Source organism: Toxorhynchites rutilus, chromosome 1 (genome assembly GCF_029784135.1).
Source record: "Toxorhynchites rutilus septentrionalis strain SRP chromosome 1, ASM2978413v1, whole genome shotgun sequence".
Lineage (NCBI taxonomy): Eukaryota > Metazoa > Arthropoda > Insecta > Diptera > Culicidae > Toxorhynchites > Toxorhynchites rutilus.
Window position 1 is genome coordinate 138,832,676 of NC_073744.1, and position 26,020 is coordinate 138,858,695.

Consider the following 26,020-nt stretch of genomic DNA (forward strand, 5'->3'; position numbering starts at 1 on the left):
GCCCTCGTCGCGACACATTTTCTCTACTATGTTCCCGGCATGAAGGGCAGGCAGCCCCTCGCGTCTTGCGGTGAACCTGGGACACACAAATACCACGTGTTCTGGTGTTTCCTCCACATCTTCACACTCCGGACAGAGTGGCGACGTTGCGTGCCCGAACCGGTGCAAATATTGCCTGAAGCAGCCATGTCCAGACAGGAACTGTGTCAGATGAAAATTCACCTCCCCGTGCTTCCTGTTCAGCCAGGTCGATAGTACCGGTATGAGCCCATACGTCCACCTGCCTTTCTCCGCCGTGTCCCATTCCTGCTGCCACTTCAAGAGTGATTCTACTCTCGCTGTTTTCCGGATACCCCTGATTTCCTTTCGTCTGTAGCACTCTCTGTCTTCCGCCAGAGTGATGCCAATAGGGATCATGCCGGCGATAACGCAGACTGCCTCCAACGAGATCGTCCTATACGCGCTCGCAACTCGCATCGCCATGAGCCGAAACGTACGGTCCAGTTTTCTACGATTCCGGTGGGTTTCGAGAGCCGCCGACCAGGCTGGTGCTCCGTACCGCAGTATGGACGAGGATACAGCCAGGAGACGCCTTTTGCTACTGCAAGGTCCTGCGTTATTCGGCATTATTCTCGCTATCGCGCTAATGGACTTCTCTGCTTTCTCGCAGACGTAGTCGACGTGGTTGTTGAAATTCAGCCGGTCGTCGATCATAACTCCCAAGTATTTCAACCTACGCTTAGAAGTTATCACGTGTTCCCCGACTGTGATTTCCGCTCGCTGCACGGCTTTGCAGTTACTCACCAACAATACTTCCGTTTTATTATGAGCAATCTGCAGTTTCGCTGCTTGCATCCAGTTCTCTACTGAGACGATGGACTCGATTGCAAGCATCTTCACCTCTTCGAGTGTCTCGCCTGCCACTGTGAGAGCGATATCATCCGCGAAGCCCACGATCTCCACGCCTTTGGGAAGCTTCAGATTCAGTACTCCGTTATACATTACGTTCCAGAGCGTTGGGCCCAGGATAGAGCCTTGTGGTACTCCGGCCGTTATATTCAACGTTGTCTGCCCCGTGCTCGTCTCGTAGACTAGGACGCGGTTCTGGAAGTAGCTTCCTAGAATTCTGCACAGGTACCCAGGAACCTTCATACGGTGTAGGGACTCGGCAATGGCTTCCCAGCTAGCGCTGTTGAAAGCATTCCTCACGTCGATCGTTACTATAGCACAATGTCGGTCGCCCCTCCGCTTTTGCTGTGACGCCTTCTCTGCCTTTTCAACCACTGTCCGGATAGCATCAACGGTGGACCTACCTTTCCGGAATCCAAACTGCATCTTTGACAGACCATGGTCACTCTCCGTACATTTCGTCAGTCTGTTGAGGATAATCCTTTCCAAGAGTTTCCCAAGAGTATCCAGCAGGCATATAGGCCTATAGGATGTTGGTACCCCCGGGGGCTTTCCTGGTTTTGGCAGCAACACTAACTTTTGGATCTTCCATTTCTTAGGAAAGTGACCATCATCCAAGCATTTCTGTAGCACTATCCTGAAAATGTCCGGGAACGCCTGAATCGCCGTTTTCAAGGCCGCGTTGGGGATTCCGTCGGGGCCGGGCACTTTGTTTACCTGCAGTCTCTTCGCCACTGCTACCAGTTCTTCACTGGAAACTTGAGAACGTTCGGTAGCTATTTCGGCGTACGGTGTCGTTGGCCATATCGTAGGATCATGCATCGGAAATAAACCCTCCACAATGACCTTCAGCTTCTCGGGACACGATTCGACGGGCGTCACAGGTCCTCTGATCTTCGCCATCACGACTCGATACGCGTTGCCCCATGGGTTGGCATCTGCATCTCGGCACAGCTCCTTGAAACAGTTCGCTTTGCTCAGTGTAATTCCCCGTTTCAAGGCGGCTCTAGCTGCTCGGTACACCGTATTTCGTTCCTCTCTATCAGCGCTATTTCGTGCTCTCTGAACGCGTCTTCTGGCTTGAAGACAGCTAGCGCGAAGGTTGCGAAGAGAGTCGTTCCACCAGTAAGCTGGGCGTCTTCCATTTTTCGGTACAACTTTCCTCGGCATGGTAGTGTCGCATGCTCTCACCAGTAGATCTGTCAACTTTTCTGCGTTCCAATCTGAAGCTCCGCCAGCTAGACGAAGTGCTTCGACGAAAAGGTCATTGTCGAAAGCATTCGTCTTCCACTTCCGCTCACCGCTTGTTGTCCTCCGAACTAGCACGTGGTTTCGTTGACCGATTCTGTACCGGATCGCCTGGTGATCACTGTGCGTATACGACTCGCACACTTTCCACTCCGTACTCGCCAACAGCGACGGACTGCAAAAAGTAACGTCGATGATGGATTCGCGCCCATCTTTCCGGAAAGTGCTAGTGGTACCTTCGTTTAGTAACGTTACTTCCAGCTTTGCTAGAGCTTCCAGTAGACTGTACCCTCTGATGTTGGTGCATCTACTTCCCCACTCCACCGCCCACGCGTTGAAGTCGCCTCCAATGACGATCGGTGTTCTACCGATTAGTTCCTCGGTCATTGCGTCTAGCATCTGGTGGAATTGCTCAGTTGTCCATCTCGGGGGTGCGTAGCAACTACACATGAAGATTCCATTAATTTTGGCGATTACATAACCTTCATGTGAACCTCCAACCACTTCCTGGATAGGATATCTGCCCATCACCTGTATTGCAGCAATCCCTAAGCTATCCGTCGCCCAGCTGCCATTATCACGGGGTACTCGGTACGGCTCCGCTATGATTGCAACGTCGCATTTTGTCTCTGTTGTCGACTGCCACAACAGTTGCTGAGCTGTGTTGCAATGGTTCAGATTGATCTGAATTATCTCCGTTACTGCGATTCTGCTAACGCCTTCTTATACGAGGGACACTTGAAGCTTCCTGTCGCATGGTCGCTGCCGTTCTCTGGTTTGCAGAGCAAGCATTTCGGTTGCTTCGTGCAGTCTCTCGCAACATGCCCTTTCTCACCGCATCTCCTGCACAGTTCAGACCTGTCGGGGCCTGTGCAGCTTCTTGCCTGATGTCCAAAGCCCATGCACTGGAAGCATCTCTCCATCCGCTTGGCCACCCGGGGCACCATTTTCAGCGAGCAAACCGACCAGCCAACTTTTATTTTGGTCGTTTCTACCATCTTATTGGCTGCGACTGTTGAGAGCCGTATCGACGCCGTCTGCGTGCCACCATACGCCTTCCTCATACGGATCGTCATTGGTGTATTGTCCAGCTTACACTGTTCTATTAACTCGCGCCTTAACTCCTCGTCTGTCGTGATTTCGTCGAGATTTCTGCATTCGACCACTGATTCCTGGGCTAGAGCCCTCACCTTCGCCTCCTCACCGAGCGACTTCGCAACCAGTTCCTTGAAGGCTGAACTTTTGACCGCCGGATCCCTCTTGAGCTCGAAGAGCATCTCTCCTTTCTGGGTGCGCCTGGTTTTCACCACATTCTCTCCCAGTTCTTTCAACTCCGGATCGTCTCTCACTTTCCGCAGGAGTGATGCGTAAGTCACTCCTTCCTTCACCTCGACGATCAGAGCATCTCCCTTACTTCGCTCGCGTCTGGGCCTGGTTTTTTTTGTCTCCTGCACACCTTTCTTCTTTTCTTCTTTCTTCTTCCGTTTCTCCGTCTGTTTTTCGACAGTTCGCCATCCACTGCCTTCACCTTCCTTTTTGTTTTCCAGGTTGTCATTTTTAACCTTCTTCAGGTCTTCTTCATCCCCTGGGGTATCCCTCTTCCTTTTGTCCGATCGTGGGTTTCGTGGCGTCTTAGGCGTCTCCTGTATCTCGACGGACATCTTCTCCCTTGCTTCAGCGAATGCTTTTTCAACAACCTCTGCTCGCGTGATCATCTCCTTCTGTTCGCGGTCAGCAGCCGTAACGGCGGATTTGATGCTTGTGACTAAATGTTTGATCTTAGTATGGACATTGTTTTTGTCCTTAATGAACTCGTAGAGCTCGTTCACTTTTTTCTTGACCTCCATCAAGCTTGACCTCCCGACCTGCAGCCCTTCTAAAGAAGTGGTGGTGTTGGCTTTATGCGTTAGCACTTGTATCAGGCTAGTCTCTCCTTGTTGTGGATGCTGTTGGTGTCCTATAGGATTCGCTATGGCTGTCTGGTTGCGAATTGGTGATCTCTGGAGCTTACCGCTCCTTGCGAACACGCTCGCCTCTCCCGTTGGTGTGTCTTCATTACCGTCGTTTCGTCTGTTAAATTGTTCGATGATATTCATGTCTGTTGGGTCCCAACTTCGGGCCGCTATCTCCGCTCGTTGTACATAGTCGCTATCAGTGATCCCATGGTTGTCTATGCAAGCAGTGAGGCCATGCAGGGGTTGACACGGTCCTTCATAGGGACCGTGTTCAGAGCCAGATCAGCGCAAGTCAGGAATGTGACATCTGACGCCTAGTACCTAGTGCCTGAGCCTAGACGAGCATCGAACGTACCCGAAGACTTGCCAAGTTATTACCGGGACGGGGGCAATCGCACTATTAGCCTACACGCCGTTTCAGGAAGGTGTCACCCTTCCTTACTCAGGGAACAGGATAGCACGACTGTCAGCCTTTAGCGTCGTGTTGAAATCGTTTCCGTATCGTGTCCGTTTTCTATGTCGTAACCAGTATGTCGTAATCAGGATCTTACTGGCGTCAATCCTGATGTGCTTGGCACTCCTTTCGTGGCTCCTGTACACGGTATTTCCCCCGTGCAATCTCCAATAGGCTTTACCGCGCCCTTACTCGCGTTGTCACCCGATTAGTCGCCTCATACGACAGGGACAGGGACCAAGACCCGAAGTGCTATTCTAGGCCGGCAACTCCACGGCTCAGACTCATCGTATGTGTCGAATGCAAACACCCCATGGCTATACGCAAGCAACGATATTGTATCCTCTCCAGCTTGACCAAACAAACTTTATACATGGGCAATTTCCAAACCCGATTCAAAAATGCGCTATGACAGCATGACGCTACGATGTGTAACGGTTTTCTCACGAGGGAGTCTCTTAGGTAGATGGATTCACCTTCCGTTACTTGCTCAGAGTGCTCTCTAGCTATACCACCAACCTCCTGAACCGCCAACTTTGCTACCGGTCTTTGCAACACTGTAGCGATCTTCACCTCTGCGCTTCGTACTTGCCCGTCACGGCCCGGAAATACGCATAGCACTCGACCCCTGATCCATCCATTGCGTATGCGATCTTCTACCACAACTACTAGGTCACCAGACTCGATCGGTTTGCAGTCAGTGAACCATTTAGATCGCAAAGTGATTGTTGGGAGGTATTCAAGAACCCAACGACACCAGAACTGGTCCAATAGCTGTTGATACAAGTTCCAGTTCGAATTCAATATTACCCTTTCGTCGACTAGCATCTTAGGAGGTGGATTCACTCCACTGGTGCTTAGCATCAGGAAGCAGTTCGGAGTCAACGCCTCGTGACCTTTGGACTCAATCGGCAGGTAGGTGAGTGGTCTCGAGTTCACCATTGATTCGGCCTCGATCAGCAGAGTGTTGAAGGTCTCCTCGTTTGGCTTCCGAATGGTGAAGAGTGAAGCCAACGAAGACCGAACCATGCGTTCCCGAGACCCCCCCATGTGCGGTGCAGATGGCGGATTGAAATACCTCTGAGTTATGCGTTGGTGAATGTAGCTGCCAATCCCTGATCGATTTTCTGTAGCTCTTGCTCCAGTTCACGCCTAGCACCTACAAAATTGGTTTACCGATCGCTGTATATTGCAGCTGGAGCGCCCCTTCTTGCAATAAACCATCGAAAAGTCATCTTGCAGGATTCCGTTGACATGCTCGCCACTACCTCTAGATGCACGGCACGAATCGTCAGACAGGTGAAAGAGCGACCCAACGCTTCATCTCACTGCGGCCTTGCCTGATCAACACAGGTCCGAAATAATCCACACCAACGTAGCTGAATGGACGGATATGGGTGACAGTTCTTGCTGGAGGAAGTGGAGCCATCCTTGGAACCACTGGAGTCGCCTTGTAGATCCTACATCACTGACACACTTTCTTAGCCTTCCTGAACGCAGAACGCATCTCCGACACATAGAACTTCTAACGCATCTCGTTCACCGCTGTTTCCATGTTGAAGTGCTTGCTTTGTCGATGATACCAGTCAACGAGCAGCTGTATCCCGTAATGACCTTTGGGAAGAATTATCGAGAACTTGAAATCTGCGGACAGCTGTGCATTGGTGATACGACTATCCATACGCAAAACACCTTGTTGAACGACCACACAGGTGATAGTTTAATGATTTTACTAGTTTTCTCGAGCTTTAGCCGCTGGTCCACTGGAAGATGCTGGTTTCTATTAAGGGTCACAATCTCATCTCCGTATGCTTCGTGCTGAATCAGCTTGAAGATAGTGCATTCCGCTTTCTGCAACTCGTCCCGGTTCAACCACCCAGATCGTTCCGTTGAGTAATTCTCGATTTTACGACGACAGTTGTCTATAAATCTGTACACATACGCTATCGCACGCACTAATCGCTCCCACTTCGAATATTTTTCGAAATCTTTTAGATGAGACGATAATGAAGATGTATTGTACGATGTATTGGATGTATTGGAATAACATTTTTCGAAATCTTTTAGATGAGACGACAATGAAGATGTATTGTACGAAGCTCCTCCGTTATTTCAACCAAACATGGACCTTGCTGTGGCCAGGTATCTGGCTCTTGATACATGAATGCTGGTGCTTGAAACCAACGACTGCTGCTACTTATGTTAGGGCCCTTGACCCATTTGGTTGCTTCGTCGGCTACATTCCAGCGAGAAGGAACCCACCGCCACTCGTCCACCTGCGTAAGCTCGAGAATTTCCGTCACACGAAATGCAACGTACTGGCGATATTTTCGTTGATCCGACCTTAACCAGGAAAGTACGGTACTAGAGTCGCTCCAGAACACTCTGCGAACTATCGGCAGTGTATGATTGTCTTCCACCGATTTTGACAGTTTTGCACCAAGAACAGACGCCTGCAACTCTAATCTAGGGATTGAGTGCGGTTTCAGGGGAGCCACTTTTGTCTTCGCCGAGACAAATGAGCAGCGCACTCCAGAGCTATCCACGATGCGAAAATAAGCCAGGGCAGCGTACGCTTCCTCATTTGCATTTACAAAAATATGCTGCTCCAAGGGATGATAACTTCTATCGTAATATCCGGGAAAATAACAGCGGGGGATTTGGACCTGCTCGAGTTGGTCCAACAGTTTAGTCCATCGTCTCCTTGCATCGATTAATTCGTCTGGTATAGAATGGTCCCAATCAGTCTTGCACCACCAGATGTTTTGTAGCAATATATTACCGTGGACTACAACTACAGCTTCCAATCCCAAGGGGTCGAATATACTCATGACGACTCTTAGAGTTTGTCTTTTCGTCGGAATAACACTAAGATCACTTCGGGGGAATTTGACAACCAGTTGCGTATGGTGAATCCAGCTCTAGAATGTACTTCTTTCACCTGCTGCGCTAGTTCGACTGCTTCATTCACGGTGTTTGTGCTGTATACAAAATTGTCAACATAATGATGCTCCACTATTACTTTTGCTGCCAGTGGATACTGATCAGAGACTCCTGAGCGTTTAGGTTTTCCACAAACTGAGCTGCCGACGGAGAACAGGAGGCGCCGAACATTGCGGCGTCCATAACGAAGACTTCATACAGGTTGGAGGGATTGTCTCACCACAGAAACAGCTGGGCTGATTTGACTTCCGGTCTAATAAAGAGCTGATGGAACATCTCGAGTATGCCTGCACTGATGGCCACCTCTAACTGTCGGAAAGGACACAAAACTGAAGGTAGCGGTGCGAGTAAATCGGGACCAGCCAACAGAGCGGAGTTCAATGATTGGCCTTGAACTTTTGCCGCAGCATCCCAGACCAACCGTACCTTATTCGGTTTCTGTGGGTTCATGAGCACGTTTAAGGGCAGATACCAGGTTCGTCGAGGGTCAAAGATACTGAGCTCCTCAGGATCAGCTTTGTGTGCGTATCCTTTAGCTTGATACTGCTGCATTTGATGTCTAACATTACCGTATAACTCTGGCTTGGATGGCAGACGGCGTTCTAAACATCGCAACGGCCTTTCGGCCATGGGCTTACTGTTCGGGAATTCAATGCAATCGTATTTCCACAATAAGCCAACTTGGAACTTTCCAGAGGCTGTGCGAACGGTTGTATTCTCCAGTATCTTACGCGCACGCTGGTAATCGTCAGATTCCACCACGGATGATTTCACTAGTTGTGAATCACCTTCCATGCGCTCAATGCCACTAGTCCATTGCAGACAAAGGGGATGGATATCGCCTGATAGTCCTAGCTTTCGCGCTGTTGCCGATTCTACCAGTGTGATCAATGAGCCGTCATCAAGGAACGCATACGTCTGAATGGCCCTTCCGTTGCCGTGCAGCGTCACTGGAATCACTCGGAAAAAAAATTAGAGACTGTCGATGGATTGTAACCGTGCTTCTAGTATTCGGGACATCGATCGTCTGCGATGATCCTGGTTTTCCGGGATTGAGGAGTTTGTGGTGTCTGTCCTGACATTCATTTTCACCACACAACCCTGCTTCACACGGAAATTTTCCGTGACCAATCAGACATCGCCGACACAATCGCCGTTCTTGGACTAGTTTCCACCGTTCACCGTCAAGTTCCGAAAGGTGGTACAGCCCTTGATTTTATGACCTCCTTCTCACAGTCGAATTTCGGAAACTGCTCAGGAACAACGGCCACTCGACGGGATCTCCTGAGAAACATGGTAGCTCCCTGGGGACGACATGTCTGGCAGCGAAATTCTGTTTAACTAGACTCTATAATAGGGCCCAAAATGTGATTTTAGAAATTTTTAGTTTCTCATGTCGTTCTACTCATGACTATATTTCCTGAAAACAAAATTCGCACAATTGATTTACATTATTCATCTTATTTTTTGAATAAAAAAATGAGTGGGTTATATCTACGATATAACCGCAAAGTTGACGTGGGACTACCTTAGCTTAGTAATTATTTGTTTGTATTGATTTAATTTTTGATTGAATCAAACAATTTCCGAATTCAATTGAATTCAATATATTTGCTTTGTGAGTAAAAAAAATGCATAATGCCATGTGAGGTCAATTCATGCCTTTGAATATATTATGTTCTTCGTTACAAGTAAATTTAATGACAGTCCTTTTACGTTTGGTATGATGACATCTTGGTTTTGAAGTCTGTGTTAGACAAGCACATTTCAGTCGGAACAAAAATGCCTCCGATTTGCATGTACAGTCAACTCTCCCTAACTCGATATCCAAAGGGACCATCGAGTTAGGGAGGTATCGAGATACAGAACATTTTTTCCTATTTTTTTTTTATGTCTCAAATTGTCATATATTAGGGTAAATGTCCCAATTATGGTATGAACTTGAATTTTTGATTCATTCCCTTAAAGTGAAAAAACACCTTTCTCATATAAAAAAAATATTTTTTCCAGAATTTTTCAGGAGGTGATAAGCGGTTATATTTCACGAAAAAAATCCTTCTACGCATATGTTAGAATTTCAACGATGACAGACTTATAGAACTTTTTCTTTGTTTCGGGTTCTGTTGGCTCAAACTGACTCTACATTGAAAAGTATGCTACATAATCCGATTTTGTTGCTTTCATTTGAAAGATGAGAAAATTTAGTACAGGATATAGTAGTGGAACATCTAAATTAGTGGATTAAACATTTTTGAAGTGGAAAATTTAAAAGTTTTTTTTATTTGTAATTATTAATTTTATCCTAAAAATTCATACTAAACTTGATTGTTTCTATCAATTAAATTAAAGCTCTCTAACCTCTCTACAATTTGTTCTTTGACGCCCAACTTCTATCTCTCTTAATTTCGCTACAATATCGATATAAACAATTCCTGATGAAAATTCAATCAAAATCTTCAAAAATCGCGATTTTTAATCCACTTATAAGTACAGTGGATTAAAAATCGCGCCACTTAAATTTCACCTTAATGCTCAAAGGTTAATTTTTTGACGTAGGACTACGTCTTTCATTTCTATACCGGGGTGTAAAATCAAAGTTTCGAAAACGAAAGCGTTACGCCGGAGACCGAGATTTTGAGCGTTAATAGCTCCTAAACAACTGAACGAAATGGTATGATAAACACTTCATTCGAAAGATAAAACGTCTACGCGTTCTATACTTGTTACTTTTCAATCCAAAAACTTGTTTCAATAGTCTTAAAATTGCTTTCAAAACAGGCTATTGAAATCACCAATCGGTATATAAGCGAGCGCTGCTCGGAAATCCACTCAGTTCTAATTGAACAGCGATTGAAGCATGTTGTCGCTGTTGTGGTGTAGCTCTTCGTTTATCATGAAAGCGCGGATGAACGATGTCACCAAGAGCCTGTTTGTGCACCAGGCCAGACATGAATCCATCAGGAGGATAGTGATGCCACAAACGATTCCCCGGGAAGATCTCGAAGCAGCCGCTACACACACACACATACACGCGCGGAATTCTTTCCGTTTGGATGCCATTCGGCATCGAGAAAGATCCGGAAAATAATCTGCCAGTTCCTCTGGGAATTTAAAAATACATTCATGTGAAAGAGTTTATTTTAATGTTTTCTAACCATATAACACAGCGATCAAATACATTTGATTTTGTAATTTTTCAACCAAGTGTAATTAGCAGGAAAGCTTCTGAATATTATTCTTCCCCATCAGTAGGATATTTCCGTATCCAATATTGTATGCGTACGCAATCGATTATTGCTCAGTCGCCGAAAGTTCCGAGCTCAGAGAGTTCATTCCCCTCTAGTTTGCCTTCCAAATTGCCATCGTAAACCACACCTTCTCTCGATTCAATCACACACAAAAAGCATACTTAAGCGATATTCTGGTGGTGAGACACATTAATTTTTCGTGAGGACATCGACAAGACAACATCGTTGCTGAGGGTGCTGGACGGCGAAGGATCTGCCCTGAAACGCAAGCAGTTTGTTTGAAACCGTGAGGGAGCACAGAGAAGCCGATCCTTCAGGAGAAGAGAAGGTGACCATTGAAGCAGCCGCTACACACACACATACACGCACGGAATTCTTTCCGTTTGGATGCCATTCAGCGTCGAGAAAGATCCGGAAAATATTCTGCCAGTTTCTCTGGGAATTTAAAAATACATTCATGTGAAAGAGTTTATTTGAATGTTTTCTATCCATGTAACACTGTGACCAAATATGTTTCAATCAAGTGCTATTGACAGATGGTTATCGAATTAACATTAACCACTGGTGGGCTTCCAGTATCGAGGAAAATGTGGAAATATCTAATCGTTGCTGGAAAATAATCTGCCAGTTCCCCTTGGAATTGAAAATTACATTCAAGCGAAAGAGTTTATTTTTATGTTTTCTATCCATAAAATATCCATATAATACATTTGGGTTTGTGATTTGTCAATCAAGTACAGTTAGCAGGAAAGCTTCTGAAGATTATTCTTCAGAACAAGGTTTTTCGTATCCTATATTGGATGCATAAAACCTTGTGCCTCCAACGTAACGCTCTCATTTTCGAAGTCCCTCAAATATTCATTTTTTCATTCATTCAGAATGGATTTAGATTCAACTTCAAACAAATGATCTCTGAATCAACGATAGTTCTACGTCACCCTTGCGGTTATACCATAGATATAACCCACTTCCTGTTTTTTCTTGAAATTATTCATATTTGAATTATAAAATAAAACTTTTTTTTTCAAACTGTATACAATCGAGTCCTAAATTTTACATAATCGAATCATATATAATCGAGTTTGTATATAATCGAGTCCGACTTGCACGAGGCACTAGGTTAACAAAGAAAATATTGATTAAGTATGTTACTCAAACTGAATTGTAACGATCACGCAGAAACTGTTCAATCACAAAGAAATGTTCGAATAGTTTCACAGGAACATTTTCAGTTGATTTCAATACTCCGGACATATTCTTCAGGTTTGATTTAACGTTCGAATTAACATCTCAATAGAACTTTTATCTTCAGCGTTTTTCTCAGGTTTTTCAACACTTTCTAGTATATCGGTATCTGGCATCAGATCACAGCAAATCACGTTTTGGTCCTTTTTGCACTAATTATTGAAAGACATTGAGCAATCGAACGGTATTGTACCGTCGACATCGCTCACGACACATTAATTATGCCAGCGGAATATCACTCCCGTTAATGTTGGTTGTGCTTTAAAGTTAGGATTTCCCAGTTTCTGGACAAATTCTCAAGCCATATCCCGAAGAATAAAAGAGGGGTAAATTATTTTGTCTAGCTTGACAAGACAAAAATGCATTGACCGCTCCAGCTTCTCGATTCTGACCAACCTTATATGCTTTTGGTCTAGATACAATTTTCCATTCCGATTCCATTTTTACTTTAGTTTGAGTAGTGTTGATACCGCACTTTGTGCAATACTGAAATTATTTGCAGCTTCAGACCCCTTCCGTCCATATTTTTCGACCTGCTCGATGATGCTCAAACCATGCGCAATGGTTAGCGTTTTGATTGCTCGCTTGAAAGGTTTCTCGTGGTTTTCCATACTTGAGAAGAAACTGTTTGATGACACGAACACTCCGTCTTCACTTTTGAGGGCAATTGAAATCTGAGGTAATAACGCACAAAAACATGTACGCGAAAATCAATCGAGTTAGGGAGGTGAAAATCCATGGAAAAATGAATCAAAACACACCGAGTAAGAGAGGCATCGAGTTAGGGAGGAATCGTGTTATGGAGAGAAGAATGCTTGTAAAATCGAAGGTGCCATGAAATCCATCGAGTTAGGGACAATATCGAGATACAGAACATCGAGTTAGGGAGAGTTGACTGTATTTGCAATTCCGAGTTCTCCAGACAGCTTCGTTTAGAAGTCTGTAATAGGTAAACACATTTCAGTCGGAATAAAAATGCCCCCGAATTGCATATATTTGCAATGCCAATTTCCCTACGCCCCTTGGATTTAAAGTCTGTGTTAGAAAAACACATTTCAGGCGGAAGAAAATACACCCGACCTGCATGTATTTGCAATGCCAATTTCCCCAGACACCTTGGTTCTGAAGTTTATGTTGAGGAAACACATTTCAGCCGGAACAAAATGCCCCCTACTTGCATGTATTTGCAATACCAACTTCCCCACGCTCTATGGATTCGAAGTCTGTGTTACGGAAACGCATTTCAGTCGGAACAAACATGCCCCCGACATGCATGTATTTGCAATGCCAATTTCCGCAGGCTCCATGGATTTGAAGTCTGTGTTAGGAAAACACATTTCAGTCGGAACAAAAATACCCCCGACTTTCATGTATTTGCAAAGTGGATTCCCCCAGGCACATTGATTTTGAAGTCCGTGTTAGGGAAACACAGTTCGGTTGGAACAAATATACCCCCTACTTGCATGTATATTTGGTAAGCGGATTCCCACAAGTGCATTGATTTCGAAGTCTGTGTTCGGGAAACCGTAGGTCGGGCCAATCAAAACTATTTAGGCAGCTAGGGCGTTTAGATAACGCTTGACATTTCACAGTTATTCAATTGTTTATCTAATGAAAAATAACATTTTATTAATTGCGAGAGAAGCGTAGAAATATTCCGTATCAATTGATGCAAACATCTTTCCGATCCAGTAGGAAATGTTCGAGTTATAAGCATTTGGAATCTTTCATTTTTTCCTGCATGTTCTGTGTTTAGGTTTTCATTTTACCCCCCATATACTCAGGTTAGACGTAGTCCCACGTCAATAACAATGGGGCTGATCCTCCTGCGCGAATGGAATGTGACAGCAATAATCTCCTCAAAGTCACATGACTTAGGTCACCGTTTCGCCGAAGGCGATTGCCCTTACGTGAGAGGTTCATTTCGGAGTGAGATACCAAATGAATGACAAATGGTGCAGTGTTCATTGAAATATATGCCGAAGCTTGTGTTTTTGCAAAGGCTCTATGCATTCAATGTGTTTTATGAATATTTTCATTCCTTGTTACAAATATGTACAGGGAATAATTTCGTTCATCTTTATAAATTTTTTCCTCTTATCATAATTGATGATTTGCAAATATATTTTTTTTTATTTTCTTATCCCAGTGATATTATACTGGGATAAGAAAATAAAAAAAAATATATTTGCAAATCTGTTTTTGCATAGTCCCTTTGCATTAATATGATTGTATGTTATTTCAATTGTTTTGATTTTGTATCCGTGTTTTGATTCCGCATTCGTGTTTTGACTTAGTGCCCGGTGCTGATTCCGTGATAATTACGCTAAAAGTGCAGTGAACAATAATTTTGTAGTCTTCTCACATAAAAACCACCAAGGTAGGATATATTTATTATCGAATTTAAACAATTTTAAAAAGCTAATTTTTATCCATAGACAATGAGCAGTTTCGCCTTCTGGATAGATGATGACTACATCTTTGAAGCTGGAGTAGCAATTGCCCGTTTGGAACGGCGAATGATTAGAGATCGTTCGAATCCTTTGGAAATGCTAATCCTATGTAAGTTAAATGCTACTATCAAAAGTTTTCAAGTTATTAATATTACTAACTAGCTGACCCGACGAACTTCGTCCCGCCCAAAATAGATTTTTTGATTAGAATACTTTCAAACATCCACGTTTTCTTACTAAGCGAATTTTAGTGAGGCCAATCACTGAACTCTTCATTGATTGATTACCCTTTGACCCTTCACAATTTCCTTTTACTATGAATTGTCTAGTACTTCTACAAAAATTCGTCCTTTAATATAAAATTATTTTCAGACACAATTCTCGTTCAAGATTCTTCAAGCATTTGGAAATAACATGTTTCTCCGTTGCATGGAATACATGTTTGATACTGAGAATATTACAAAATAAAGACAGCTCAAATCGGACCATCCCTTCCTCGGGTTTAGGGCACACCAGCATATTTGGCCTTCCATTTTTGTTTATATTGATAGAAGATATAGGAATGCGTTATTCCGTCTGAAAATCCTTTTCCACTTTCGAACAAAAATCAATTTCGTTAGCACCAACATCAAATGGACTAACAACGCTTAGATAATTGTAGAACATATGGGAATTCAATTTTCCGAATTTTCCGGTTTTAATCTCCGCTATATTGATCTACGGGAGGAGACGAATACAACGAAATATAGATGACTCAAATTGAACCATTCCTTCCTCGGGGTTTGCGCTTACCAACACATTTTGCCTTCCATTTTTATTTATAGATATGAGATATGGAAATGCGTTATTTCGCCTGAAAATCCATTTCCACTTACGAACAAAGATCAATTTCGATAGCGCAAACAACGAATGGACTAACAACGTTTATTATGATGTAATTTTCGAACATGTTGTAATTCAATTTTCCAAATTTTCCGACCTTCTATACTGATCTACGGGAAGAGACGAATACATCAAAATAAAGAAGGCTTAAATCGGACCATCCCTTCTTCGGGTTTTCCGCTTACCAACAGATGTTGCCTTACATTTTTTATTTATATAGATTTATATAGAGATATAGATTATATAGTTTATAATACGAAATAATTCCATTGCAGATTTGTTAAATATTTCCGAGTATCGAAGGATCTGTTTCGTCACCTTCTGAACGTTGTTGAAGGTAATCATAAGTCGACTATAAGATCAACATCTGTTCTTCCGGTCATTAAGCTTGCTGCGACAATTAGATTCCTAGCTGAAGGAAGTTATCAGAAAGGTGCTGGAAACGATCTATTCGTTGGCATTGCACAATCCACCATGCCGAAGGCCTTAACTCAAGTGATTGATATTCTCCTGAATCATGTGTGTCCGATGGCAATTAGGTTTCCTGCAAACAAAGCAGAGAAAAACGCGATAAAATAAGGATTTTTTCAGAAGTTCGGTTTTCCAGGTGTCATAAGCTGCGTGGATGGAACGCATGTTAGAATTTTTCCTCCAAATTCCAATATTCAGCACCTGTATTATAATAGAAAGGGATATCACAGCCTTAATGTTTTGATAGTAAGTATAGTAATTATAAGCAAAAATAAATATTTCTATTTTTCAGGTTTGCGACCATCAACTAATAATAAGGTACGTTGATGCTAACTATCCAGGATCTAGTCACGATAGTTTCATATGAAATGCAAGTGCATTGGACAATCACATTTTAACGAATTATCAACAAGGGGAAAAAAATACTTGGCTTCTAGGTACGATATTTTGTTCCAAGCATTCTTCAATTTCAATAATATTTCTATTTTTAATATCACAGGTGATGCCGGCTATCCTTTGATCACTCCGTTCCGGACCACCTCCAATTCTACGTCCCCAAATAAGACAAAATTCAACGAGTTATTATCAAAGACCAGAATTACCGTAGAAAGGTCGATAGGAGTACTTAAAAGTGTTTTCCGTAGCATATTAGGTGCAAGACAATTGCACTATACACCAGACAAAGCTACAAAAATTATCAACGTGTGTTGTGCTCTGCACAATTTACGTATAAAATACAAAGTTGCTTATGATATGGAAGAAATTTATGATATAGACGTAGACGATAATACTGATGTTAATAGAATAAGAGAAGAAATTATGTTCTCAATTGTATAATAAGAAAAAATCGTAAATATTATATTAGGCTGTCAAAAAAGTCCTGCGGTATTTCCGCGAGGTGTCGTTGTAAGCGCGTAGTTCTAGTTGTATTCATTGTATCGAGTCATACTATAGCTTGTTGGAAAGGTATTTTTGCGCGCTATAATATAGTCCTTGACAGTGTTTTGTTTGGTTAAGTCGTTCGTGAGTTATAGTGTCGCAAATATGGAGCAAAATAAAGGGAAAATCCGACATATTTTACAGTACTACTATGACAAAGGCAAAAATGCATCTCAAGCTGCCAATAAAATTTGTGCAGTTTATGGACCATATACAGTTTCCATTTCCACCGCACAACGATGGTTTCAACGTTTTCGTTCTGGTGTAGAGGTCGTCGAAGATGCGCCACGCTCCGGAAGGCCTGTCGTCCAAAATTGCGACAAAATCGCTGAATTAGCCGAGAAAGACCGGCATAGTAGCAGCCGTAGCATCGGCCAAGAGCTGGGGATAAGTCATCAAACCGTTATTAACCATTTGAAGAAGCTTGGATTCACAAAGAAGCTCGATGTATGGGTGCCACACACGTTGACGCAAACAAACATCTTTGATTGTATCGACGCATGTGAATTGCTGCTGAATCGCAACAAAATCGACCCGTTTCTGAAGCGGATGGTGACTGGCGATGGAAAGTGGGTCACTTACGACAACGTGAAGCGCAAACGGTCGTGGTCGAAGCCCGCTGAAGCGGCTCAGACGGTGGCCAAGCCCTCATTAACGGCCAGGAAGGTTCTGCTGTGTGTTTGGTGGGATTGTCAAGGAATAATCTATTATGAGCTGCTTCCCTATGGCCAAACGCTCAATTCGGACCTGTACTGCCAACAACTGGACCGCTTGAAGGTAGCGCTCATGAAGAAGAGGCCATCTTTGATAAACAGAGGCCGCATTGTCTTCCATCAGGACATCGCCAGGCCACACACTTCTTTGGTGACGCGCCAGAAGCTCCGGGAGCTCGGATGGGAGGTTCTTTTGCATCCGCTGTATAGTCCGGACCTTGCACCAAGTGACTACCACCTGTTTTTGTCCATGACGAACGAGCTAGGTAGTCAGAAGTAAGGCCTGTGAAAATTGGCTATCCGGGTTTTTTGTCAATAAGGAAGCGAGCTCCTATAACAGGGGTATTATGAAGTTGGCATCTCGTTGGGAACAAGTCAACGAACAAAACGGCGCATATTTGACTTAAAACAGATGATTGTAACTAATTTTATGAACAAATGAAAATTCAAAAAAAATACCGCAGGACTTTTTTGACAGCCTAATATTATAATTTTCTATATTGTTTATTCCGAGTCATATTCTTTTTTATTAGACGCCTTCAACAAATCTAGCTTTCTTTTTTTGTATTCGAGAGTAGTGAGCCGGTATTCCAATTCCCGCTCCTTCCTTTTTTCTTCCCGTAGGAGGTATTTTTTTTTTAAACGAAACTCTTCCTTCAAATAGAACTGCCTCCTCACATATTTCACACATTGCTCAGAGTTGGCAGTCAACTGTTTAAGATATTCCGTTTGTTGAGATAGCAACTCCGATGTATCGATTACCTTCCTTTTCTTGGGAATACTCCTAGGTGTGCTACATTATTTGCTTGTGCCAGGCTGTGGTGTGTTCTCAACATTGTCGATTTCAATTTCCATGATATCTGGAGTGTGCTGCGGAGAGGATGTCATCGGGAGACCAAAAGCTGTTCCTGTGGGCGGATCAAAATGTTTAATTATATTTCAGAAAGTGTTTTTGTATGTTACCATTGTGATTGATTGCTTTATCCAGGCAAAGCAAATTAACCACAGCTTCCTCGTATAGCGAAAAGGCATGCATTTTATTTGGTCCTCCTCCTGTAGCTATGGATTCGTGTTTTGTTTTAGTTTTAGTTTAGTTAGCCCAAACCTGTGTGAATGAATAAAAAGAAAAAAAAACTTTATACCCTGGTAATATCAAACACGTTCAGTGAAAAGGAGAACTTCAAATGCACGACGCACTTAAACGCAGAAGTAATTGAACGATTTTTTTTGCAATCGATTCAGAGTTCACTGAAGGAATTCTATTGACCTTTTCGTGGCTACAAACAGCATAAGAAATTGAGATTCTTGTTGCGGTTTTCAAAGAATGAAAAAAGTCAAAAGGAAAACAGCGAACATAAATTGGTAAAGTAAACCAGTAGCATGTTCAACGGTAGATGACGAATGGCAAAAATTATCCTAATGAATTATTGCGACTTGTATTGTAATTTAGAATCAACAAAAAGAAATGAAATACCTAAAACGTTTATATTGTACGTCAACTATACTGATTTGGTTTTTGAATATTTGAATAGTTGCGTTCTATTTTAGATGTGAACTTTGGAATTTATTTCGCGAATGATCTTACAAGTTTGGAATTAATAAACGTCTGTATAAAACTACAGTGAAACCCAGATTATCCGCGGAATAGTCTGGCTAGCTCTTCGCGAATGACGAAAATCGCGGATAACGCAATAAAGGACTGAAAATGAGTTCCAAACACGAAAAAAAAGATAGTTCGTCATGAAAACCATGTTTTATCAATACACAAATCATTAAACTATCCATCTAGAAGGTCGTATACGCCAGTAGTCGGATAAAAACAAAAGTGCATAAGCCTATCACTCACTGGCAAATTCCGGGAAGGCCTATGGATTCACTATGCAACTCGCTGTCGCGCATAATCCGCACCGCGGTTAATCCGATCGCGGATAATCGGGGTTCCACTGTACGCTTAATTTTCGAAGTACTTTATTCCCATACCTTTTGCCACTCTGATGTATTTCTGACTGGCGGTCCTAAACTATTTAGGGCAGTTGTTGTATCTGTCCACACGGCTGCAAAAGTGCACTTCGACATTTTTAATGTCTCGGAAAATTTGAGGCCTTGGCCACAATAGGATTTTCCTCCATCCTCCTTACCAACTCTTCAAACTGCTTCCGATTTGTCACACGTAACCTGAAATATATAAAATCATAAATGAAATTTAAAAAAACCGCACTCACTTTTTTGCTTCCATTAATATAAAATAACTAACAATCTGAAAAAAATATTAAAACGGAAACATGAATGAAGATATATCTATTCTTACAATTAATTTTGGAGGTGGTACTATCATACCCCAGCTAGAAATACCTACGCGGGCGACCGGTAGACCGCGAACTACCGTTTGGACATCCCTGCTATATACCATAACGAATAGTTCTTCAATGTATAGGCTATCTTCACTGACGAATAGAAATTCAATTTGGATGGTCCTGATGGTTCCAACGGGTACTGGTGTGATTTACGGAAGAAGGAACAGTATTTTCCAATCAGGAATTTCGGTGGAGGCTCGTGCATGGTTTGGGCGGGATTCTGTGCAACCGAAAAGCTCGAAGATAGCATTCACATTATTCAAGGATTACATACATGTTCTGAAATTGTCTCTCATACCGTTTTTGCGTGGATATCGTCACAAAAAATCACATTCCAGCAAAATAAAGCTACTATTCATACCAGCAAAGAAACTAAGCAATGGATTAAAGACTAAAAACTTAATTTTTAGGACTGGCCGACTCGCTCTCCAGACTTGAATCCTGTTGAAAAACATAGGGGGATCCTTGTACGCAGAATCTACACTGAGGGCAAACGGTACACCTCGATTGAAGAGCTCAAGGTCGCAATTTCGGAAACATGGAAAGTTATCGAGAAATACGTTCAACAGAATTTGGAAAATAGTGTTCCAACATGAATTTTCCAGGTTATTTGCCGAAATGGCAAGGTTGCCAATTATTGACATGTAAATCAGCTGATCGTTTTGATGTTTTCATTGGTAATACTTATGAATTTTGAAATGGTCTTATAGAAACTGGACAGCTGAAATTATCATTTAAGCACAATAAATAAACAAACAACTCTTTTGAACGAAATTAACGTTAAATATACTTTATTCTAAGCATTCAACAATGTTTGAATGTATCTTGTTAAAATTCTAACTCTTTGTGTTGCAACGAAATAGAATCAGGGTGGTCTTATAGAAGTTGGACAGAGTGTATTATCATGCCGGGGGTTCGGGTACGATTCCCGTCCTGGCCGGGGGATTTTCCGTCAAAGAAATTTCTTCCGACTTGCAATGTAGTAACGCGTATTCTAGAACTTGCCACTCCAGAATACATTCAAGGCGTGTTATCCGGTATAGAAACATCAACTAAGAATTATGAATAATGACGAAAGTAATAACTACGTTGAGAAGGCAAAAGTTCCACTGGGAACGTTAGTGCCATCCAAGAACCATATACATATTTGAAAAAAGCCAGCATTTCTTATTTGGTACGCTACACAGTATTTTTCATAGAGCTAAGTGATTTGGTTTGGGTGAACCTTTTTATTTCATCACCCAGTCATGCACTTTTCTCAGCTAAAGCTGAAGCTTTTGATATTTCGTGTCATGGAATTCCATTCGGTTCGAAAATCGTTCAAGAATTCCCTTGCCCAACACCGTATCGATGTCATTGACTGTTGTCCAGTTGGGCCTTGAAACAAAACAAAGTACAAAACTCCCCCCATGGAGAAAAAGATCCGTTTGATGAAATTCCTAAGCGTGATTCGAAGCTACCTAAGGCTCCGTCTGAACGAGCAATAAAGTCCAAAATAGCAACGTTTCGAATTATCGTGTTCTGATTTCTTTCTTTGCAATTGAATTATGTTGGATTATGTTTATTTTTTTCTTTATTTACAATTTTGGTTGTGAAGTTTATAAAAAAAAGTCACTGGAGGGTTGTATCCAAGACACGACCGCATAGTTGACGTAGGATTCCGTTAGGCTATCTGCTGCATGCTGATTTTGGATAAATTGTAAAACTCTTCGATAATGATTTGGGTCCGTTTTGTCTGGTTGTTGGGTACTGTTTGTTCACTCCACCAGTGTCCATAACCGAGTGGTAATGATAGAAGGATGGTGATTAGTCATTAGATAGTGCGTATCACGTACCGAAGCCGCCCTCTGTATTCCTGGACGAGATGGCTCCCGTGTAATGTATGGATGAAATAAAGAAAAAAAAGCTCATCAATCATCATCGAACACAAGTTTTCTCACCAGAAAAAAAGTGTTACTTTAGTATAGAGAAAATATATTTGAAATGGAAAAGGTAATTTCCTTTATAACTTTTTTCTGAGTGTTTATTCAACCCATTTCCTTTTCGCTTTAAACCCAACGGAACACGATGCTACATTCCTCAAGGCGAATTTCAATAGAGCTAACAGCACCCCATAAGATATATAGAGCATATGTGAAATCACTTTTTCGAATACTCCTTCATTTTTCCAATTTTGCTCGTCGCATGAACTTTCCTTGGGAGAAAAAAAAATCGTTTCATATTTCAAGTAATTTTAACACAATAGCTACCATTCACAATTTTACGCTTACAGTTCTGCTAAAAGTTTCAAAATACATGATCGGTCATTGATACGAAATTTCACGAAGCAACCAAAATAAAAGTTCCAAATTTTAATTTTATTTATATTCCATCTAGCATAAGTTCTATTCAGCTCATTGAAACATCATTCTTCAATCTACCCATCGGAAGATTCTTATTGGAACGAAAATAACAAAAAAAAACTATGGATGGGTTATACCTATGATATAACCGCAAGGTTGACGTAGGACTGCTGTTGGCTTAGTAATCAATTGTATTTCTTCAACTAGCAATAATCCCGCCTCAGATGTTCCTCATTGGGTACGATATCGTCGCTGCGCAGAGCTATCTTTTGTGTGTATCGATTAAACTAGTGAATGAATGAAACTATTTACGAATTCAATTGCAAACAAATCCCAATTTAATTCAATTCATGCATTATGGTAGTAGTTATCGCAGCAAATAATAATCAACATTTTGCCTTTTGCAGTATGCGTAGAAGTTCAGTGAAGAGATATCTTCCAATGCAGTCTTGAATAATCGAGCCAACGCGTTGCATTTGTACCCGCTTTTGTAGACCGTGTTAGCAAAACGAATTCCGGAGTGTGAAAATGCATGGGGGTATAAAAGTATTGCCGACTTGAATGTATCTGGAATGCCGATTTTCCCTACTTCTTGGTTTCGGAATCTGTATTGGGAAAACACATTCCAATTTGCAAAAACGCAAACGAGTGCAAAAGTACCCGCTGCTTGCATCTAATTTGCTATGCCAATTTCCCTTGGCTCCATAGTTTTGAAGTCTGTGTTTGGGAAACATTCCAATTTCCAGAAACGCAACGAGTATAAAAGTACCCGTAGCTTGCATCTATTTCGTAATTTCGATTTCCCCTGGTTCCATGGTTTTGAAGTCTGTGTTAGGGAAACGTCCATCCATTCTAGCGATCGTACCTCAATTGTGGCGCAATCACAACTGAGTGGATTACCGAGCGGCACTCGCTTATATACCGATTGGTGTGATGTCAATAGTCTATTCTGAAAGCAATTTTAGGGCTATTGAAACAAGTTTTTGGATCAGAAACTAACAAGCATATAACGCGTAGACATTTTATCTTTCGAATGAAGTGTTTATCATACCATTTCGTTCAGTTGTTTGGGAGCTATTAACGCTCAAAATCTCGTTCTCCGGCGTAACGCTTTCGTTTTCGAAACTTTGAACTTACATCCCAGTATAGAAATGAAAGACGTAGTCTTACGTCAAAAAACACTCGTTCATCGCTCCCAACTTATCCGCCAGCACGTATGCAATCAGCAATGCCCACGATAGTTACAATGAGCACTATCCATTTGTGCGCGTCGTTAGTTAAACTATCGACCACGAGGGTATTTACATGCTGATTTCCCCCAGACACCTTGGATTTGAAATCTCTGTTAGGGAATACATGTCGGTGAGAATAAAAGCTCCCCCTACTTTCATGTATCTGCGATGCCGATTTCCCCCAGGCAGCTTGGTTTTGATGTCTCTGTTAGGGACCCGCCGCATGTGTCGTCAATTTCGACCTATCAGAAGTGGTTGAGATTTTTCAATTGTTCGATAGTTAGTTTCATGACATATATTGTTTTAGTCAATGTAAAAAATTGTTATGGAGTGCCGAAATTGAATGACGCAAAAATCTCATCAATCCATCATAAAATGAATGAGCAATAAGCATTTGAAATTGGACAATTTTCACGGTGCGCTCGATTTTCGATTTTCAATTTGTACCCCAATATGTTCCCGAAAGACGTAATCCTACGTCAAAACTGTAGCCAGCCAATCAGCTGGTGAATTCTTCTGGCGAGCAAGCACCTTACTACTAACTTAACTATACAATCATTATCTTAAAGCTAATTCGATGTTCATGAATGTTCACTATAAACTAACCTACGCAAATTATTCTTAAATCTTACAATGTTTGTTTCTTATTTCAATTCAGGAGGTAATGCATTAAATTTTATAATTCCAGTAGAAAATACATTCCTTGTTGCGAGTTCAGTTCGGGCTCTTTCTACTACAAAATTCTCCCTATTCCTAGTATTAAAAGAATGAATAGTATGTGCCTGTACGAGTGGAATATTGCAATATAATTATTCTTTATTTTAAAAAATTAACAAAAGAACATTATATTTATGTAGCTTATTTAATGAAAGCAAGTTTTCAGAATATAAGCTTATTGTTGGCGTCAACATAGGAAGTTTTTTAATTATTTTAACTGTTTTGTTTTGCAGAACACTTCATTCAACAGTTCATTTATAAAAGCTGATCCTGCTGATCCCCATATATATAGTTCAGATGTGTAACTATGAATGAATTATAAACATTCCAACAACATTGAGCATTAAGATAATTTCTGGCTTTCTTCAATGCAAATATTTTAGTAGTTAATTAATTTTTTATTGTTTGTATATGTTGTTTCCATTTTAAAGTTTCATCAATTTTGAGGCCCAAATAATCGACAACATAAGCTTGCTTTCATATTTTATCACCAATTTGCCGACTAAAAGTCTGAGCTGGTTTTCCTCCTGAGAAAATAATAAAATTTGACTTCTCGATATTAACTTGCATCATATTTGCAGCAAACCATTTTGGAATAATATTTAACTCATTTTGCATCATATTTTGAAGAGTAGTGAAGCTTTTTGCCCTATATTTCCATACGCCTTCGACTGCGTAGTATGGAAGTTCGCCTTCTAATTGTAAGTTTAAAATATTATTCAGAAAAATCTATATGTATAAAAATGGAGTGATGTCTATCTGTCTTTCTGTCTGTCTGATTCTTATGGACACGGAAACTACTGAACCGATCGACATGAAAATTGGTATGTATGGGTTTTTGGGGAAGGGGAAGGTTTTCGTGACAGTTTCAGACCCCTCTCCACTCTCTAGGGGGGGGGGGTTCTTTGCTGGTTGGTCTGCCATGCAAATGAAACACAAATTTCTAAATTTCTTTGGTTCACCTTCATTTTCGTTGAATCGAAAAACACGACTTCGAGTTTGACAGCATGTAGACAATACACATCAATGTGAAAGTGAGCAAAATTTGGTTGATTTTTAACCCAAAGGTAAAAAAGTTATGCCCTGTTGAATGTGTCGCAATAATTTCGTGTTCGCCCTTTATGCCATAGAAACTCAGTTTATGCTGGAGAATTTTCTTGTGAAATACAGTCGAAAGCCTTCGATAGATCAATAAAAATACAAGCTACATAATCACCTTCATCTATACCTCTAATCACATAATTTATGAGCTCCAAAGAAGCTGATTCAGTACTGCGTTTTGGCATAAACCCGAATTGTCTGTCGTTTATTAATTGGTTTTGAATCATGTAGGTTTTTTTTATTGCTGATTGAGTATTTTTTTCTGGAATTTTTGAGATGGCTGGTAATAATAGGTCTATAGGAAATAGGAAATAGGTCTATAGTTATGTTTTGACAATTTATCTCCAGATTTGAATAGAGGTACAATTTTCGCAATTTTCAAGCAGTCATCAAAGATGGACGTTTCAATAATACGGTTAATCAATTCTGACAATTCCAGGGCAATAACATGCTCATAGTTCTCTAGGAATCTTACAGATATTTTATCAATTCCCAAAGCAGCAGACAAGTTTAAAGTGTTAAGTACAGTTTTTACCGTTCTAACATCTATTGGTGAAAATGAAAAATGTTGTGTTGTATAACGAGACATATATCTCTCATAGTTATCTTCCAAAGAATGATTAAGAGGATTTGCTAAACCTACGTTTACAACAAAATTATTCAGAAAATTGGCCACATATTTATCATTGGATAACATTTGTTCATTTTTTTTAGGGATATTCTCAATTTTTTATTTGAACTTGTTGGTTTCCGGAAAAATATTTCCCTCAACACATTCCACGTTTTTTTGTAATTCGATTGGTTTTCATTGATT

At 41.5% G+C, this 26,020-nt stretch overlaps 1 protein-coding gene and 1 pseudogene across 1 annotated transcript; one reads left to right on the plus strand and one right to left on the minus strand.

Annotated features, from left to right (window-relative positions):
• Positions 1-6,091: 6,091 nt before the first annotated feature.
• On the minus strand, positions 6,092-7,397 carry LOC129761477 (uncharacterized). Its single transcript, XM_055759198.1, has 3 exons — positions 6,662-7,397; positions 6,300-6,554; positions 6,092-6,258 (listed from the first exon to the last, which is right to left on the minus strand). Exons 1-3 carry the CDS (start codon positions 7,395-7,397, stop codon positions 6,092-6,094), a joined length of 1,158 nt encoding a protein of 385 aa, XP_055615173.1.
• Positions 7,398-14,443: 7,046 nt separating this feature from the next.
• Positions 14,444-16,645, plus strand: LOC129761478 (putative nuclease HARBI1; annotated as a pseudogene).
• Positions 16,646-26,020: the final 9,375 nt, after the last annotated feature.

Bases quoted from the DNA above. Each gene is read 5' to 3' on its own strand.
- LOC129761477 (XM_055759198.1), bottom strand. From the start codon at position 7,397: ATGAGTATATTCGACCCCTTGGGATTGGAAGCTGTAGTTGTAGTCCAC. The intron at 6,555-6,661 runs GTACAATACATC...CTCATCTAAAAG, and splicing joins TGAAATAACGGAGGAGCTTC to ATTTCGAAAAATATTCGAAG. The intron at 6,259-6,299 runs GTAAAATCATTA...TCGTTCAACAAG, and splicing joins GCTAAAGCTCGAGAAAACTA to GTGTTTTGCGTATGGATAGT.